The following is a 19164-nucleotide window of genomic DNA, read 5'->3' on the forward strand; positions in this document are numbered from 1 at the left end:
CTGGAGCCTTTCCAGCCCCCCCTGGATGTGTTCTGTGTGACCTGCCCTTGCTGCTCTGGCAAGGGGTTGGACTGGGTGATCTCTGGAGATCCCTTCCAGCCCCTGACACTGTGTGAGTCTGTGATTTACCTTCATTTAAAAGGACTGACAGTGAGTTTCTATCACAGACTAGCAGATGAGCTGCTGACACATGCTTGTATTTCTGCACCTGGGAAGAGTGTTTAGCTGCCTATAAAACTTTGGTAACCTCCTCTTCCCCAGGCTGAACCCCAGCTCCCTCAGCCTGTCCCCATAGCAGAGGTGCTCCAGCTTAGTCCTTAGCTCAAGTCCTCATAATCATCTTAAGCGAATGTCTGATGACAGAGCCAAGGATTGAGTGCACCATGCTCACACCTAGTGTTACAAGCTCTACTACAGGGAATTCAAAAGCAAGGATGTCTGACTTATTGCCTCTTGCTTCAGATGGTCTTCGATGTTGCAAAGGACACCTCACAGGTAGCCTATAGGTCACGAGTTGCTTTGCTCCTCTCCAAAGTGCAGGGGTAGCACAATGGATTACCTGCAAGGGGTCAGCAGACACAGGCAGAGGCAACTGCATGTGAGATACAGGTCAGAACCATGGAAGGGACAATTCCCACCCCCACAAGGCTACGTATTAGGAGTTCCCAGGGCCCCTTTGCTGCTGCACAGCAGCCCCTGGGCTCTGGGTGGCACACAGCAAGCCAGCAGGCATAGCTTTAAGGACAAAGCCCAACATCATCTTGAACATACACCACACATTTTGTGCTAAATGGATGGAAATTGTCACAAAGCCTGACAAGTTATTTGACTTGCTCTATCTTCCAGTTCTGCTATCAGCCTTTGCCAGGGCTGTAATTGAAAATTAGACACCTGCCTGCTATTTTCAACTGGTAATTGCCAGAGTGAGAGCTAACTTCCATTGGTATTCACAGCACTTTCCTCAATTTGCATGGCTGTGGGGATCTCAGTGAGCAGAGCTCCAGTTCCAGGAGCTTTCTAGAGCTGTGACTTGCAGAGCTCTGGACCTCTCTGAGAGTTGTGCTTCTGTCTTTGAGAGCTCAAAACCTAGCAAAAAAAGGAGTGCAGAGTTTTGCACATTTCAGATGACCCCAGGGATCTTTATGGATGGAGAATGGCCAAGCAACCGCAGAAACAGCTGTCAGAGGAAACTATTACAGCAAGGGAGGAAAAAATAAGGCCAAAAGGGCAATACTGGTGAAGCAAGAGCCAAATGTGAAGACAAGGGGGGCTTCAAACCTCTCCTTTCAGCCACAGCTAATTCTGAACCCCTCAGCACTCCTCAGCCGAATGTTTTCCACTCAAGGCCAGGCAGAGGTACAAATTATCTGTGCAGACATGGAGACAACAGCTTCCTGGCTTGAGGCAAGCAACCACTGTGCCTTTCTAGGGCTGGCAACAAACCAGGTCTTGTTCCATGTGGTTTTAAAGTATGCAAACACTGACTGCACTGGATGAACCAGAACTGTTCCACAAGCACAACATGGCCAGAGCAGGGGGGAGCTGAATGCTCCTCATCTGTACCTGTGGGCAAGCCTGGTTACCTCTGCACACACAGGGCTGTGGGCAGGCAGGGGAAGCAGTGCAGATGCTATGGCGCTTGGAAAGCCCTTGCCAAAGACTGACTCCACTGACTCCACCCAGTGTGAAAGCTGAACAGGTTACCACCAGGCTTCAACTCCAAATGATCTGTGAGCATCCTGCTCTCACATGAGCAAAAGAGTGGACTGAACACAGCTTCACCCAAAACACAAGTGGAGAAAGCCAGAGCAGATGTGGAGTCTGAGGGCTCTTCTGCTCCTGAGGGGTCTCCTAAGGTGCCCAGTTCATATTCACCTGAGCACCGTGCAGGTCTGTACATTTGCTCATCTCATTCCCAGTCAGTATTTATTGTTTCCTAACAGACCTAGGACATTGCTTTGTCTTGAGTTCTTTTGCCAACACTCCTACCAAGCAATGAACAGCTTCAGTACTGAAGCTGGAACATATGTTATTTCATATTTGCTAGCACAGTAAGTGTTAAAGACCAAGCATAACATGGCAAAGAGAAAAGCAGAGGGGAAGGCATGAGAAAGAAGCAGCTAAGCAGAGGATCTTTTATTTCAGTTCCATTTGGACCTTTGATCTGCTCTGGTTTATACTTTGCAAAGTATCAGACACCATTTTGATGAACAGCTGGCAGGATGAGCACTGCCCAGTCACATTTTTATAGTGACTCAGGGAGCATTCGGATCTTTCTTTGATACTGGATTTCCACATCCTGTTATTCCAACTGCTCTCAATATAAGCTGATGCAGATACATCACAGGAATATCATCCTAGAATGGCCCAGGCTGGAAGGGAGCTCACAGCTCAGCTCCTCCAACCTCCACACCATGCCCAAGGACACCTCTCAGCTACACTCAGCTGCTCAAGGCCTCATCCAGCCTGGCCTTCAGCATCCCCAGGCAGGAGGCAGCCACAGCCTCCCTGGGCAGCCTGGGCCAGAGGCTCAGCAGCCTCCTGCTGAACAACTTCTTCCTCAGCTCCACTCTAACCCTGCTCTGCCTCAGCTTCAAACCATTCCCCCTTGGCCTGTCTGCAGGCACCCTGAGGAGAAGTCCCTCTGCAGCCTTCCTGCAGGATCCCTTCAGGTCCTGGCAGGCAGCTCTGAGGTCCCCCCAGAGCCTTGTCTTCTCCAGCCCTTTACCATCTTTGTGGTCAAGCAATGGGGGCAAACCCTTTCCCACTGAAGTGCTGGAAGCCTGGCAGAGCGTGCAACAGAACACAAGTGGCATTCCCCCAGCAGCTGTTGTTCCAGCAGCCTTTGCTGGGGGGTGGTTTGTCTGTGTCCAGCTGTCTCAAAGCTAGTACTTCTCCATTCAACTGTTTTAGATGTGTTGAGGCATTTCTACTTTCCCTGCCTTCAGCTAACACTGCTGGTCCCTGGTCTGTGCTGTGGCTGCTCTGCACATGCTGGCTGGGGTTCTTCTGACTGCTCAGCAGTGGTTTAAGGTTAGTCAGTGACCCCTGCTACCGAAGCCCGAGTGATGCACACAGCCATCAAGCGAGGGCACTCACCTACTGTCAGCTGGCCAGTCAGCTGCCCCATCTGGTTCCTGGCGTTCACTGTCACGTTCCTGTCAGACTGCAGCACCAGGGGGCTGTCCTGGGAAGCAGGGAGAGGACAATGAAGAAGAGAACACCAAAACTGAGGTAGAATTAAGTTAGAACTAAACATAAGCACACATGCTGAGAGGGGAGCTGGACAAATCCAACAGCTTGGAGCAATCCCATCACGTATTACACAGGCTTGGTCTTGTGTCCAACCTAAACCTGTCCTGGGGTAACTTGATGCCATTTCCTCTGGCCCTATCCATTGTGCCTTGGGAGAAGAGACCAACACCCACCTCACTCCAACCTCCTTCCAGGGAGCTGTGAGAGTTGTAAGATCCCCCCAACCTCCTTTTCTGCAGACTAAACAACCTCAGCTGCCCCTTGTAAGACTTGTTCTCCATCCCCCTCACCTGCCTTGCTGCCCTCAATGCCACAGAGGCACAGCAGTCCCTGCCAGGTCTGGTTAGTGATCGAGCTACAGGCAAACCCTGTACGCTGTCCAGCAGGGCCTTCACAGCTCCGGTGAGTCTGCAAGACGCCTGCTTTGCTTCCAGCACCCTGCTGGGCTCCAGCTTTTGAGGACTGCTCCCCTGTGTACATGCACAGGCAAATGCCACACCCCAGGGCAGGCTGGAAGTCTCAGAAATGAAAGCAGGAATGAATTTCATTTCTTGAACAATGAAGAGTCAGATCCACTCCTCCAGGGGGACAGGAGAGGAAACAGCTTCACAAACCCCACCCAGCCAACCAACAAACCCACACACCCAGCTTGCTGACCCTGCTCTCATTGGAGGGGGCTGTGCACATGCTAGGAGGGAACACGAGGGTGATGGCTACTGCTGCCAAGAGGCTCTTTTCCCCCTGGAGTCCCCTGATAAGACACTGCTCTGCCCCTGAAGCTTGCAGCAGGGTCACGGCTCCTTCCAGCAGCTTGCTAGCATCTCCCTATGCCTAAGTGAGTAAGACTCTGGACAGAGAGATGGGAAGGGCCTTGGGTAGAAATGGGTAAGGGCTGGGACAATACTTCTGAATGTACTCATTCTGTTCCTAGATCCTGCCCTGGGCATCCACTGTTGGGCACCCCTGGGCTGAGCACCCCTGGGCTGAGCACCCCAGCTCAGACAGAATTCTCATGTACCTGTGTAAAACCACACTGGTTCCTCCTGTGCTGGAAAGACTTCAAGAGAAGGGAAGGAGTTGTGGGGCCATACATAGAGATTTCTTTTTACCTCAGTGATGAATTAGGTTCACTGAAGCAGGTTTGCAGTTATATTTTCAACACCTTACAATCCTTCCTGGCTTTTTCCATCCAGGCTTTTCCTCTGCAAGAAACACTCTTCCCAGATGTTTTCACTGTGATTATTATCTCTAAATGACACTTCACTCCCTGGGAAGCCTGAAATTACTCTGAGCTAATTTCTAAGAGTTCAGGTGTGTTTCATCTCTCCCTGGACCACGCTCTGACCTCTCAACATCCTGCCAATGAGCTCTGCAGCACAGAGTCTGGCAGGTGAAAGTCACTTTCTAGCTAACAGCTGTAATTATCAGCGAGCACTGCTCAGTCCAAGTGTTCTGAGCTAAACATGTGATGCAATCAGGGAGCTCCTGGCAACAAAAGCAGCTGCTAAGGACTTTTCTCTCAACACTTGATTTGATTTCCACTTTCCTTCTGGTCCTTTGATGATCATTAGTGCAGGTAAGTGCTGCTGAGGGAAAGGCAGGCTGGCCTGACAGACAGCTGGGTGGCCAAAGGAGGTTTTTAAGGAGCCCTTCTCATTTGTGCTTTGCTGAGGTTTGGGGAAGAGCCTTCTCAGTCAGAATAGCCAGGGGAAGTTATTGCCATACCTATTTTTTGCCTGCCTAGCTAAGGGCTTTGTAACTTCCACTGCAGAATGCTGTTCACAGCCTGATCTGAAGGTTTTGTTCACCTTCCACCTTAGGAAAAGCCTTAGGAAGATTCTCAGGCTAAAACGTGCCTCTCAAGTTCCCTGTGCTCAGGCTCTAACTGCAAATGAAGCCCTTGAGTACCAAATGCTCAAGTGCAGTGTGAAGGATGAGATGGACCAAGCCTTCTTCCTTTTGCTTTCAGGGTCTTGTTTCAAAGATAAGAAGAGGGACGAAGGAGTTAAGAACTTAAAGCTATATCCCTTGGTTGCTGGGTGTCAAACAGCCACAAGCTTGAATTCTGGACCTGGCAACCTAGGCAGTCCAGCATTTGATCTGCAATGCTTACCTGCACTGCTGGCTTCCACAGGAAGCCCCAAGGACAGAGGTTCACATCTGCTCAGAGAAACTAGCAGCTCAGAGGAGACTTAGCTGAAAGCAGTGCAGGTGTGGTTCTGTAAGGCGTGAAGTGAGAGCAGTGTCAGCCATGTGAACACACAGCCATCCACAGCATAACAAGGAAGGAAAGTTGCCTCTGGGTCAGCAGATCTGCTGGCATGTAGGCCTGGCAGCCCCCCAGGACACTGTACATCAAGCTGCCAGCAGGGAGCTAGAGAAGGATGGCATCACGATGCTTGCCTGGGAATGAGACATGCTATAGAAGAATCTTTTACTGAATATAAAAACAGAGGAGGGGGGAGGGGGGTGTGGTGGTGGTGGATAAAACTGTCCAAATACTGTGGAATTATTTGGAAGTAGAGAAGATGTATTCTGGAGTCAGGCAAGCCCAGGAACAGACAGAGTTACTTTCTTGCTATAGTCTTCTAGGCTGGAGTCATCAGGCAGCTGGTAAAGGATCAAAAGCCCAGGCAGAGATGTTAGCAAATGATGTTTGTGTACTTACTGACTGGCAAAGGGTTCAGGGTATACCTGACAAAACACCAGGAAAAAGTGGATTCTGCTGCTGACACATCAGAGCTTCCACTCAGAGGTGAAAACAAAGAGCACTTCCCTTGTATGAGGGAGCTGGGGTTGCTCAGCCTGGAGAAGAGAAGGCTCCAGGGGGACCTCAGAGCTGCCTTCCAGCACCTGAAGGGATCCTGCAGGAAAGCTGCAGAGGGACTTCTCCTCAGGCTGTCTGCAGACAGGCCAAGGGGCAATGGTTTGAGGCTGAAGCAGAGCAGGGTTAGAGTGGAGCTGAGGAAGAAGTTGTTCAGCAGGAGGCTGCTGAGACTCTGGCCCAGGCTGCCCAGGGAGGCTGTGGCTGCCTCCTGCCTGGGGGTGCTGAAGGCCAGGCTGGATGAGGCCTTGAGCAGCTGAGTATAGCTGAGAGGTGTCCCTGGGCATGGTGTGGAGGTTGGAGGAGCTGAGCTCCCTTCCAGCCTGAGCCAGTCCAGGGTTCTGTGATGACTCTTTTACAGGCAGTGGAGCCGGTGGGAGCCTCTGTGCTTAAGGGATGCCCCTGCTATGAGCAGCAGCTTCAATAGCAGAGGTCAGGAATGATTATCTGCAGTTATCATTTCTAAACGTGGCTACCTTCACTTCTACAGTGCTTCTTTTCCCTGATAAGCCTTCCTTCAAGAAGAATCACTCACTGCTGGATCCTAATTACCTTAGCAATGCTTTTGGCTTTGCTGGTTCTCTCCACTGTCCCTATGTTAAATACCCAGCAGCAGAGAGATCTCAAATGAGCTCTGAAGAACCCTACTGAAAAGAAAGAATTTTATTGCTACTTTACTGAGCCTTGCCCTGCATGCACCCATTGCTTATTACATCAATTGTCAGGCACTTGCAGGCTTCATTACTGCACTTGCTTGATACAAGAGCTATGATTTCCATGGGTTTCTAGTGTGTGGTGTGATCAGACTTTCATGAAGGCATCAAAAAGAGTAAGAATGACAATTACCTGAATCACAGCTAATTCACTGACTGTCTTTAGCCCTGCTTATTAGGAAAGTACACCTCAAACTTCCAGAAAACATCTTCTCCACACTAGCTCAGGGCTGAGGACTTCCACATCTGTCACAAAGGTCTCAGCATGGGTTTCACTCAGTCCAAAAATGTGTTTGCAGTATGTTTTTTCATGACAGGAACATCTGCAGTGCTGTGGAGAAGCTTACCCTTTGCCTGTCTAGCTAGAGGAGACAGATGACTCTCCACATCCTCTGGCTTCAAGAGAGCAGGAGAAGCTAATTTCTGCCTCCTCTGCTTCAGCTATGGAGCCATGAATTACACCTTTCCTACCACCTGCAGTCAGTCTCTTCAGGACCAGAAATATTTCAGTCCAAGCAGTCTCTCATCTTCTCAGAAGGAAGGGCCAGTCTTTGTATTTCTTTTCTCCCCTTGGTGGTACTGCACCTGCAGACCCTCTTCTTCCTCCTCCTTTCCCTAGGGCACGTGGCTCCTGAGGCTATCCTTAAGGCTGCCCTGAATTTCCCAGGGGAAACAACATTCACTGGCAGCTTCTCCTCCTGCTTGAGGGAGAAGAGGCTGGTTACTGAGTGACAACAGCACACTGTTAACAAGGCCTGCTCACACAGAAAGCAACCAAGATGCCTCTGATCTGGCAGCTGGTTGGAGTGCCCTCAGATTTCCACCAGGCATGCGCACAGCTAGTTTGTAGGGGAAGATGAAGTGAGTGAGCCAGTCAGAGCAGCCTGCTGCCCAGCTCTCCAGGCAGAGCCAAGGCAAGGGCTTAATCTCAATTATTATTTTTTAATAAAGCATATAAGTTTTATCACCAGAAGTCATGGAGAACCAATAAAAACCAAGTCCCAATCCTCCACACATCATGCATGCACTGGAATTCCCTCACACCAGCAGTTACCAGCTGACCTGGAAAAGGAACCTCAGGTTGTGCTGCTGAGCATTCTTTAACCCTGCAAAACATTTCCCAAGCAGCTTTGCCAACAGTGTGACACACAGCTGGCTCCTCCTGGAGCTCAGAAGTTATTTCATCTGAAACTTGTCATCTCCAGCAAAGAGATGTTCCTGCCCCCCTTTCCTGCAGGACACGACTTGGTGGCTTGGCTAATTGCTTGCCTGCTGGAAAGCTGGCTCTGGTCCTTGCAGCCACAGGCTAAACCACATCACCAGCCCTCTGCTGAAGGGCAGACCTGAGGAACTAGAATTCTGCAGAGAGGATCATGGTGCAGAGAAAGGGCAGCACAGGGCCCTTCAGGGAAGCTTTTCAGGCTGAAGTGGGAACAGCATCGGGGTCAATTTCCCAGGGGTAGGAAACTGCCGTTTTGAGTAACCCAGGGCTTTCCCCAGGGGCATCATGGACAGTAACTCTTTGTTTCCTGCTCTCTGCCTCTTCAGAGTTCCTTTCTGTCTCAGCACCTAGCTAGCTTTGCCATACCAGGCAGTCCTCCACTGCAGGTATTGAAAAACTGGCACTGAGAGAGGCCACAGCAAACAGCTCCATGGCTCTGCAGCTCTGCACAGGCAACATCTGGATGTAAACAGCAGGAGAAATGCCTCGGACCTGGAGCACTCCTGCAACCTGAAAACCAATCAGGAAAGTTCTGAACACTAAATTGCTTTTAAATTCAAGATCATAGAGCAAGATGGGAAATTAAAAATGGTTGTATTTCCTCAGCAACAAAGCTGAATTGCTCAGGAGGCATCAGGCTTGCACTAAGACTGAGCAGTTCCCAGACTTCTGCATGAGGAACACAGCACCCAGGGCACACCAGGGAAAGGAGAACTCCTTCTGCATTGTGGTTCTTGATCCTAGGATGGCTCAGGTTGGAATGGAACTCTGAGCTCCTCTCCTCCAACCTCCACACCATGCCCAGGGACACCTCTCAGCTACACTCAGCTGCTCAGGGCCTCATCAAGCCTGGCCTTCAGCACCCCCAGGCAGGAGGCAGCCACAGCCTCCCTGGGCAGCCTGGGCCAGAGTCTCAGCAGCCTCCTGCTGAACAACTTCCTCAGCTCCACTCTAACCCTGAGGTCCCCCCAGAGTCTTCTGTGTTTTAGGCAATATAGAAGGGTTTACTGTACCAAAGTAACACAGAGAAGCAAACCAATCTGTGTCCTTCCCTTGCATCACTAAGCACTTCCCAAGTGGGTGCAGCAGTTGGTGTTTCCTCATGCCTATTGTCCACCTTCACGGTCCAAGGGCCAGCGAGTGCCAGTTACTCACACCACTAATACTTGATGAGGACAGAGTCAGAATGAACTTCCTCCTTTGCCTGCTCTGTTACTGAGCTCTCTTGAGTTGCACAGATCCCCCCTCTGCACTCCATGACTGCAGTGCACAGCACAGATTTCTCACCTTATGCAGGGACAGGCTCTGCTTCTCCTGCAGGCAGGCCTGGGTATGCTTGCAGAAGCACACAGGGCCTCCCTGCTGATGCTGCATTACAGTGTGCTGGGAGGGAAATTCTGTCAGCAGCTCCTGAGTGAGAGCCTTTTGCTTGATTTGTTTTGAAATACTATGGAATTGATCAGGCTCACAAACACATTTTCCATTGGCCTTCAATCCAATCTTATTTGATTGATAAAGAATTTGCTGCATGTCTCTTTATTTTCCTGTGGGGCAAAAACAAAGCATCTAACAACCTACCAAAGCAAAAAGGTGAGAGGACAAGTATTTTCATAACCATTTCTTAAGTGATTTTCTCCCATTCAGTTCACTTAAAATAAATATCCCCTTCCCCTCTCCCCCTCCCTTGTCCTGTCTCTAGATACCCTGATAAAAGTCCCTCTGCAGCCTTCCTGCAGGATCCCTTCAGGTCCTGGCAGGCAGCTCTGAGGTCCCATGATAGAAAATGAAGGTTCAGAGCATTTGTATTTGTGCCCCAGTGATGTTAAAATATCCTTTAAAATATTAACTGTTTGAATAAAGCAAAATGCAATGAAACAAGATGGACCCCAGAGTAATGGGGAGAACACTCTGTTAGCACAGCCCAGCACAGGCAGCAATGCAGACTGCAATCTGAGCACTTGCAGGGCTGTGGAGTGCAGAAGCAGCAGCTGACTCTGCTCACCTGGAGCACAGGGCACTCCAGAGAGGCACAGGCTTGCTCTCATCCACTTCCATCACTTTCAACCCCAAAGTGAAAATAAACAAACAATCCCTCACCCCAGCTGCAGTCCTTTTTCTTCTCTATAATGTAGGTATTTATTCCTGTTGTGGATTTCATGCCAGACTTCTGATCTTTTGGGGATCCAGCCAGACCAGGTAACTGTGCTCACCCTGCAAGTGCCCTCAAACCTCAGCCCCCACCAGAGCCCAGTCAAGGCTTCCCTTCCTACTTATTTCACCCAAGAAATGACCAAAGCTGGAGGGGGGCACAGCTGTGCTGCCTCCATGGGCTGCTTCTTTACCATCTATTCAACAAGCACTGATGCCCCATGGAGGACATCCGTGGGCTTGGGGTCTGATGCAGCAGATGAATGCACTGACCTGGAGGGAGAGTCTTCTGCAAAATCTGGCATTCTGCTCAGGCTTTATCTCTGCCTCCAAGAGAAGCTCAAGTAACCACTGTGACTGTTTAAAATATGGATTAGGACTAATACAGGATTGGAACAGTGCTGAATATAATCCTTTAAGGGCTGCCATTCCCAGAAGAATGACCTTGGAGTCCTTCCCTGCAGATTTCTGTTATGTGCAGCCAGATGGAAGATGTCAGTAGAGCATGGCAAAGCTCCTGAAAGCTGCTGAAGGGGTGAATGGTGCTGGAGCACCCCAGGGTACAAAGGCCGGGCTCACACAGCTCACTGCAACTCCCCAGAAGTCAGCTCAGGAGAACTTTCTGAGCCCATAGTTTGCAAGCTCAGAGACACTGAACTGAAGACCACTACAGAAGTTACATGGCTCTACCTCCCCAGGCCTAATGTCAACCTCTACATGATTAACCTGAGAGGTTTGCTCTGTTGTGAAACAATCCCATTGTAAATAAGGAATGATTGCAAGCAGCCTTAATCTACACAATGATTTCTTAGTTTTACATCTAGGGAAGCACCTCTCAGTTCTCAGAGGACTTCTCTCTGTGTTCTCCAGAGCATGGTGATACACTGCAAACATCCATAGGCTTTCAAGAGCCACATTTTGCTGCATGCTTTCCCCAGCCAGCACTGGAAGCTGTGATCAAGATGTAAATTACACAGCAGTACCAGCCCCAGTCTTCTTGGTCAGCACAGCCCAGCCCCTCTTTGTAAGCAGTGGACAGATGAAAGAGTCCTCATTAGAACTGCACACACCACACACTGCACTGCCACTCCTGGGGGCACAATCCAAATAAGCTCCTGGGCTCAGTCATGCTTCTGACATGTGAGCTGTGAGCTCAGAACAGAAACACATCCAGCCTGGAAAGCACTCCCATTAGCAAGCCTTCTTCCATGAGGGACTGTGAACACAAGGTGTGGAAATCACCCCTGAGTTCATCACCTGCCTGGGTGGCATTAGCAGACAGCTGTGAAAGGAAGGCAACTTCAGGAGACCTCTGCTACAGCTTTTGATTTGCTTCTGAGAATGCTCAGAAAAAAACAAACCAAACCAAACCAAGCAAACAAAACCCAAACACCAAAACAAACCCAGAGGGAGATCTCCAGACATGTTTGGTTTTGTACAAATTGTCCCAGGGAAGGGAAGAGGCAGCTGCTGGAATCAAGGATACAAAAATAGCCTTCTTCCATTGTCTGATGAGAGGAAATAGCTGAAGCTTAAGATGTGCAATTTAAACCACAAAACAAGCCACAAAAATCAGTCAGAAGATCCAACAGAAACACAACCCAAAGCTGTCACTGTGAGGAGGGATTGCCCTGCCACAAGGGTGGAGAGTGCTAGGAGATCCCCAGTGCCCTCATGCAGCCCCGAAGGCAAATCGTGTCCTGGGCTGCATCCAGAGGCAGGTGGCCAGCAGGGCAAGAGAGGGGACTCTGCCCCTTGACTCTGCTCTGAAGCTGAAGCTTCCTCTGCAAAGGGTTTAAATCATCTAACATAGTCCTTCACCTTTCAAGCCAAGACTTGCACCTAGATTAGGAGTCCCTGTTTGCCAGCTTCTGTAATTCCAAAAGGCAAAAGGAATCTCAGAAGCAGTCCACTCCCACTGGACAGAGCTTCCTTCGGAGCCCACCACCACACACCCACTGCCAGCAAACTGGTCAAACCAAGGTCTGTAATCAACATTTCTGGAGGGCCCAAGCTCTCTTGGGAAATGCCTTGCATTGCCTGTGCTGCTTTTACAGCATAAGAACCAGGCAGGGCTTCCTCCTCACTGCACTGGTTAGGCCGCACCTCGAGTACTATGTCCAGTTCTGGGCCCCTCAGTTTAGGAAGGATGTTGACTTGCTGGAACGAGTCCAGAGAAGAGCAACAAAGTTGGTGAGGGGTTTGGTACATAAGCCCTACGAGGAGAGGCTGAGGGAGCTGGGGTTGCTTAGCCTGGAGAAGAGGAGACTCAGGGGTGACCTTATTACTCTCTACAACTACCTGAAGGGAGGTTGTAGACAGACGGATGTTGGTCTCTTCTCCCAGGCAAGCAGTACCAGAACAAGAGGACACAGTCTCAGGCTGCACCAGGGGAGGTTCAGGCTGGATGTTAGAAAAAAGTTCTATACAGAAAGAGTGATTGCACATTGGAATGGGCTGCCTGGGGAGGTGGTGGAGTCGCCATCACTGGAGGTTTTCAGGAGAAGACTTGATGGGGTGCTTGGTGCCGTGGGTTAGTTGTTTGGGTGGTGTTGGATTGGTTGATGGGTTGGATGCGATGATCTTGAAGGTCTCTTCCAACCTGGTTTATTCTATGTATTCTATGTATTCTATGTATTCTCTGCTCTGCAGATTCCTGAGGTGCTCAGAACAGACCCAGCTAGAAACTGTTACAGTGAAACTCTGAAAAACTACTGTAAATCAAACCCAGAAAGAGATCCTTCCCAGAACACACATCAGCTCAGTGAGCACTGTGCTCTTGAGCAGGACCAGAGACTTGAACACAGAGGTGGTTGGGGTGAGGATCGCTTTCCCCTTCTTTTGCACACCCAGAATGCATGAGCAGAGTCAGGAAGGCTTGGTTAATTCTTGCAGCAGGTAAAGATTAACTCTCACAGAGGACAGAATATCATTTCTTAGAGAGGGGAAGGCAGTTCCTAGGTTCTGTATATCAGTGACACCTTGAGCTGCTCAGACTTTGCACACTGCCTTTATGATCCAACTGCTTCACTTCTGAAAGGCACCAAGCAACAGGAGCCGGAGAGACACCAGGCTGGGAAACAGTCAGAGGCTATGAAGTTGCATTTGTAATGCAGCACAGTTGCATTTGTAGCAGCACTTCTGTGCTGCTATAAATACCCCCACTAAGGCTCAGAGCTTGCAGGCACTGCTGCCAAAAGAAACATTTGAGACGAGGAGGATGAATAGAATCCTCCTGCTTTTCTGCCTCACCTTGACAGAGCTGCTGCTTGCTTCCCCATGTCCTAGTTCTATTGTTAGTGTTCCAGCTCCCAAAGCACCTCAAAGCATGAAGACTTTTGCTAGAAACAATTCATAACAAAACTGCTTATCCTCCTTTCTTGGTCAGGAGCAACATCCTGATCAGTTTCATCTTCTAATGGAGACAGTGTTGGTAGCCTCATTAGCAGAAGGGTTCAGTAAAGCCATAGATGCCAGGCTCTACCCTTCATAGCTTCTGATTAGAACAAGCATCACATCTCATAAGCAAATGATAGCTCATCAGTCTCAAAACACACAGGAAATAAATGGTAGGAGAAGGATGATCTTCAAAGGATGCCTGTGAGCTTGATCTTCAAGACAAGAAGCAACATAGGAGTTGTAACAGTGACTAAGGGCACTGAGCGTGAATAGATGCCCTCAGTGTGCTCGGCAGAGAAAACACTGTCCAGGCAACACCTCCGTAGTGGTATTAACGCCATCAGGCCCTGATGTTCTTACTCACTTACATTATCTAACAGCACACCCAGTATTTGAAGTATCTAACTAGCTCCCAGGATCCTCCTTTAGTGTTTAAGATGACTTCTGCATGCTACTGGAGTACATCTGGGAAGAGAAGCAACACCTGCATCTGAAAGGAGCAAGCAGTACTCCCTGAATGGGGAGAGTCAGGGCAGTGCTTGTGCCGAGGCATTCTGCAGAACAAGTGCTCTGCCTGTGGGATGCAGGGGAGCTCCTGCAAGAGCCTGATCCATTTTCTGCATCTTCTGTGCTACTGGTTTGGCTCAGCTTGTCAGCAGGTTTGACATTCCAACACACCTACACGGCTTTAAAATAGCAACACAAGCCTGGAGCACTTCCCTGCTGGGTTTGGGAGTTTCTCAGACAGACCACAGCTTTGCAGGATGATTCTCATCTGGTGGACACTGAGCGAGAAACTCAGAGACAAAACTAATCCCAGACTGGCTCAGGCTGGAAGGGAGCTCAGAGCTCACCTCCTCCAACCTCCACACCATGCCCAGGGACACCTCTCAGCTACACTCAGCTGCTCAGGGCCTCATCCAGCCTGGCCTTCAGCACCCCCAGGCAGGAGGCAGCCACAGCCTCCCTGGGCAGCCTGGGACAGAGTCTCAGCAGCCTCCTGCTGAACAACTTCTTCCTCAGCTCAACTCTAACCCTGCTCTGCCTCAGCTTCAAACCATTGCCCCTTGGCCTGTCTGCAGACAGCCTGAGGAGAAGTCCCTCTGCAGCCTTCCTGCAGGATCCCTTCAGGTCCTGGCAGGCAGCTCTGAGGTCCCCACAGAGCCTTCTCTTCTGCAGGCTGCACAGCCCCAGCTCCCTCAGCCTGTGCTCACAGCAGAGCTGCTCCAGCCCTTGGAGCATCTCTGTGGCCTCCTCTGGCCTCCCTCCAGCAGCTTTGTCCAGCCCTTGTATTTCTACATGGCTCCAGCAAGAGAATACCACCCCCTCCTCACCTCCCCTCCTCCTCCCTTCCTGTCTGTTCTATACCTTCAGTGTAAACCACAGTTTGCTTTCCTACAAAGTGACTGGGGCATCTTTCACATAAATCACTGCTGGAGTAGTCAGGGGAGCTTCAACACAGATTTCCCTTTCAGTAATGATACTTATGCCCAGTAGGTTTGTGTTTTTGAGCGTTACTCAGGCTGCTACCACTTGCCAAGGCCTCAGCTACGCTGCCTCCATCCCCAGCTCCACTGGCAAAGGCCCCAGCAAGAGTTTCCACTGCTCTGGCTGCTGCAGGATTGTGCATGACACACTGCCACCACACATTAACATCCCTGCAAACCACAGTTACTTGCCCTGCAGAACAACTGATCTGAATTCAGCTGAAGGCACAAATGAGCCTCTGGCAGAGGCCCAAGAGCCAGCTTCACTGATAAGTTCCCAGCTGTTGTTGTACAATCATAATTCTGAGCCTATAATTACCAATTCCAGTACAGGATGCTAACTTGTTCAGCTGCTTCCATCAGGAGAGTTCTGCTTTTCTTGTGAGCTTGTTTTATCCCAATCCCACCCATGAATTCCAGGATCTAGCCTGAAGCCTCTGCCAGTGTTTATTTCTACCTGCACTTCTAAATAGCAAAACAAGAAAGAAACAAACAAAACCAACAAAAAGCAACAAACCAAACAAAAACACACCCCAAACCCAACCAACCAAACACACACCCCCCAAACCCCCAAATCAAAACAACAAAACCCCAACCCAGTAACAAAATCCCCAAGCAAAACCACCCAAGCCCCCAGACCTCCCATCCTACAAAAATCATAGCAAAAGCATTCCCCAGTCTGTGCCTACATCACACAGCAGTGCACTGGCTGACTGCTGTAGGGGCCACAAAGGTGCTCCAAGGGCTGGAGCAGCTCTGCTGTGAGGAAGGCTCCAGGGGCACCTTAGAGCTCCTTGTGTGATGCTCTCCAAACCACTCAAGCTGTGGCCTCGCCAGGGCTGAGTGCAGAGGCACCATCACTGTCCTGCTCCTGCTGGCCACACTGGATCTGGTACAGGTCAGAAGGAAAATCTGATACAGCTCTTTCAAGGGAAAGAAAAAAGCTCTTCCTCAGCTTAAGATGCCCAAGCAATGAAAGATCCCAGCCCAAGTTCCTCTGAGTGTCAGAATCAGCCCCAAGGCTTGAGGAATGGCAGCCTGGTGTCACTTACATGCACCAGCACAACACAGAGGGATCACCTCAGGAAGCACTTGGAAACTGAAACTGACGCTGATGCCAGAGCCAACAGCAAGCCCCAGCACACCAGCTGCAGCTGCACTGAACTCCCTACAGCCTTCTGCAGAAGCCTTCCCAAGGTAAATGGCATTCCCAGGCTGGTACAGCCTTGGGTGGGCACAGGCCACTCACAGCTTCATTCAGCAGCAGCAGCAGAGCTGCTCCTGGACTGAACAAGAAGATGTAGTGATGGTAAGAGTCCAGCCTGACTTGAAACCCGATGTGTTCAACAGACAGAGTTGTGCAACTGGTTGGGCCCTAGGCAGGTTTCAGGGAAGCAAAGCAAACCAAGGACAAAACCATGCATCCTGAAAGTGCTTCTCAGCTGTCAGTGAAGAGCAGGCACAGCCAACTCCATCTCAGAGTGGCAGGCCCTACAGAGACCACCAACAAACATCAGTGGCTTGTCCCTTGGCCAAGCTGGTGATGAAGAAACCCTTCTTTCTTGGTCATAGCCAGGGCAGTGACAGCAGTACACACTGGGAATCAAAAGAACTTGAGTCCTTCATGCAAAAGAATAATGACTTGGTTTTCAGTGAGAGGTGAGGCTGAAGAGCAGGCATCAGAAACATCCACTGGGGAGCAGTTCAGATTTGATCTGGGATGCCTGTCAGCTGTAGCTGCAGACACAGACACTGCACTTCACTCTGGGCCGTGGGGCAGGTTCCTAGGTGCCTCTGGAGCACAAGAAGGGTGAGCAGTGCCCTTTGGTGACCGTAGTGCCTCATACAAATGAACCTCAGCAGTGGCAGGACTGCAGGGCTCTCAGCCTGGCTTTACATCTGACAGAGCAAACAACTCAGCTTTCAATGTTTGTAAGGAAATGTCTCAGAGCAGGGTGGGGAACACATTTCTCCTCCTCAATCCCCAAATCAAACAGATAGGAGATACTCAACAGGGTATTACAAGACATTATGAACAACCTGCAAGAAGGGAAGGCTTTGGGAACTACAGCCCAGTCAGTCTCACTTCAGCTCCTGGGAAGATTATGAAGGCAGTTACTGCAAAGCAGATGAAGGACAGTAAGGTAATGGGCAAAGAATGGGCATGGGGTTGGCAAGGGCAAGCAGTGCCTGGTTCATTGCTCCTGCACAACGAGGAGGCTGGCTCAACAGGTGAGAGCTGTGGAGGCCCTACCTCAGCTCCAGAAAGGCTTTCAATGTGATCTCCTATGCTGCTGCTTTGTAACCCTAACAGAAGGAAAGGCTTCACAAAGGCATTTGGTCAGAAGAAGCCTCCTGGGTGGGGTTCTCACGAAGGCACCTAAGGCCAGAACAGCCCCAGAGGTGTGCAGTGTGCTGTCTGCAAGGGACAAGGGTCAATTCCCTGCTGATTAGCTCCAGAGACGGTGCAGAATGACATGTGCTTTAGGACAGGTTTCGTCAGGACTGGCTGAGGTTCAGAACAATTCTAAATGTCCATGAGGATAGTCAGCCTGCAGAGTGACAGTCAGGAGGAACACCTGGAAAGTCCCACAACTTCTCAGTGCCCCTAGGAGCACACGCTCAGACAAAAGGGACAGAGGTTGCAGCTCTTGTGGTCAGTCACAGGCTGCTATGTTTCTATATTTAGTGTTGCTCACTCCTGCCAACTTCAGCAGGATGCATATTCATTTGTTCTGCAGGTGAGGGACTGGAGAGCACTGCAACGCTCCTCTGGGATCCTATGGCAGTGCTTGGATAGCAAAAGAGAACTTGAGAGGTTTCCGGCCCTTCCAAAATCTTCTTTCAATGCACTAACAACGTCAGCAGCAGGACTGAGTCCAAAGGAGTGAAAGTGAGCTGCAGTGGATTTCTGAACACATCGTATCTCCATTTGCCTGTCCCCCACGTGACAACCTCCTGCTATAGGATAAAACAATTACACCCAAGCAACAGTAAAAGTGTTTGCCTTTGAAAAATGGAACCCTAGAAACAGTCTGCAGTTTAGCAAGATGGTCTGCACCTAATGAGGGGTGAAGAGAAGAGAGAAAGGGAAGAGAAGAAATCGCACTAGCTAGCCCCAGCCAGAACCGCAGCACATACAAACCCAGTCCTCAGACGGCTGCCTTTGGCACAAATTACCAGCCCTGCTTTGCTGGAGTTCACATCAAATGCAGAGTCAGATGTTCCACTCCCAGTGCTAAGGAGCTTTGAAGTATGGAGTGCAGATGCTTTGAATCTCCTTTCTTCAGGAGGAGATGTTTCTTTAGAGGCAAGCGAGGGTTCAGGAGAAAAAGTGCGCTTTGTTTTTTGACATGAAGGAAGCCTTCAGCGCTCAGGGCTCTCAAAGCAAACTCCTACTGATTGCTAATTTAGAAGGTGTAAGAACTCAACTTTGTAGTTTGAGGCTGAAGGGATTCATTTAGCTTAGCTGTAAATTAAGGGAAAAAAAGATGAAAGGCACCTACCTTTCGGGACTGGATTTCTTTCACGTATAGAGGGAGCAGAAATTCAGATATTCCTTCAAGGCGTATTCCTTTTTTAGTGACTCTCAAATTGCCCATTCCATCCTACAACCAATAATATATATACAGATTCACTTCAGGAAACAACCTTCATCAGAGCAAGCCAACAAGAACACAGTAGGGGGCCTAATGGCTACACGCACCAAGAACTGGCCTCTGGCCCCAGTTCCCCTGATGATCAAGGGCAGGAGCTAGGCTGGGGGTCTGGATTCGCAGGCAAAGCTTCACCTAGGACTGAGGTATTCAGCTGTGCAAACCCAGAGACATTTTGCCAGGGCTGCACTTCTTTGGAGGGTGCAAATGCAGAGCACAAGCATTGCTTTGCTGCCAGGGTGAAGCCAGAGTTTGGCTCAACTGCTAAATGGACACAGCCTTGTTCTGTGTAGTGAACTATTAGAATAAACACTGCTGCTCCTAGGACTTGGATCAGCAGCTTGTGGTTCTCCTCAGCAGGTAAAATACACAAGAAAGCAGCCTATGAGGAAAAAATATTTATCTTCTTGTATGAGTAGCAGTTGCTCATCAGTACTGAGAGCACATTGCTGGGGAAAGG

General features: G+C 49.8%; 1 protein-coding gene across 2 annotated transcripts in view; it reads right to left on the reverse strand.

Moving 5' to 3' along the window:
- The window catches only part of SGCZ (sarcoglycan zeta), a 206552-nt gene that overhangs the window by 41155 nt on the left and 146233 nt on the right, over positions 1-19164 (reverse strand). For both annotated transcript variants that reach the window (XM_054163374.1, XM_054163300.1), the window contains exons 3-4: positions 18555-18656; positions 3100-3187 (exon numbers count right to left, since the gene is read on the reverse strand). In XM_054163374.1, coding sequence (XP_054019349.1) covers positions 3100-3187; positions 18555-18656 — 190 coding nt within the window. The remainder of the gene's footprint in view (positions 1-3099; positions 3188-18554; positions 18657-19164) is intronic.

This window comes from Dryobates pubescens, chromosome 1 (genome assembly GCF_014839835.1).
Source record: "Dryobates pubescens isolate bDryPub1 chromosome 1, bDryPub1.pri, whole genome shotgun sequence".
Lineage (NCBI taxonomy): Eukaryota > Metazoa > Chordata > Aves > Piciformes > Picidae > Dryobates > Dryobates pubescens.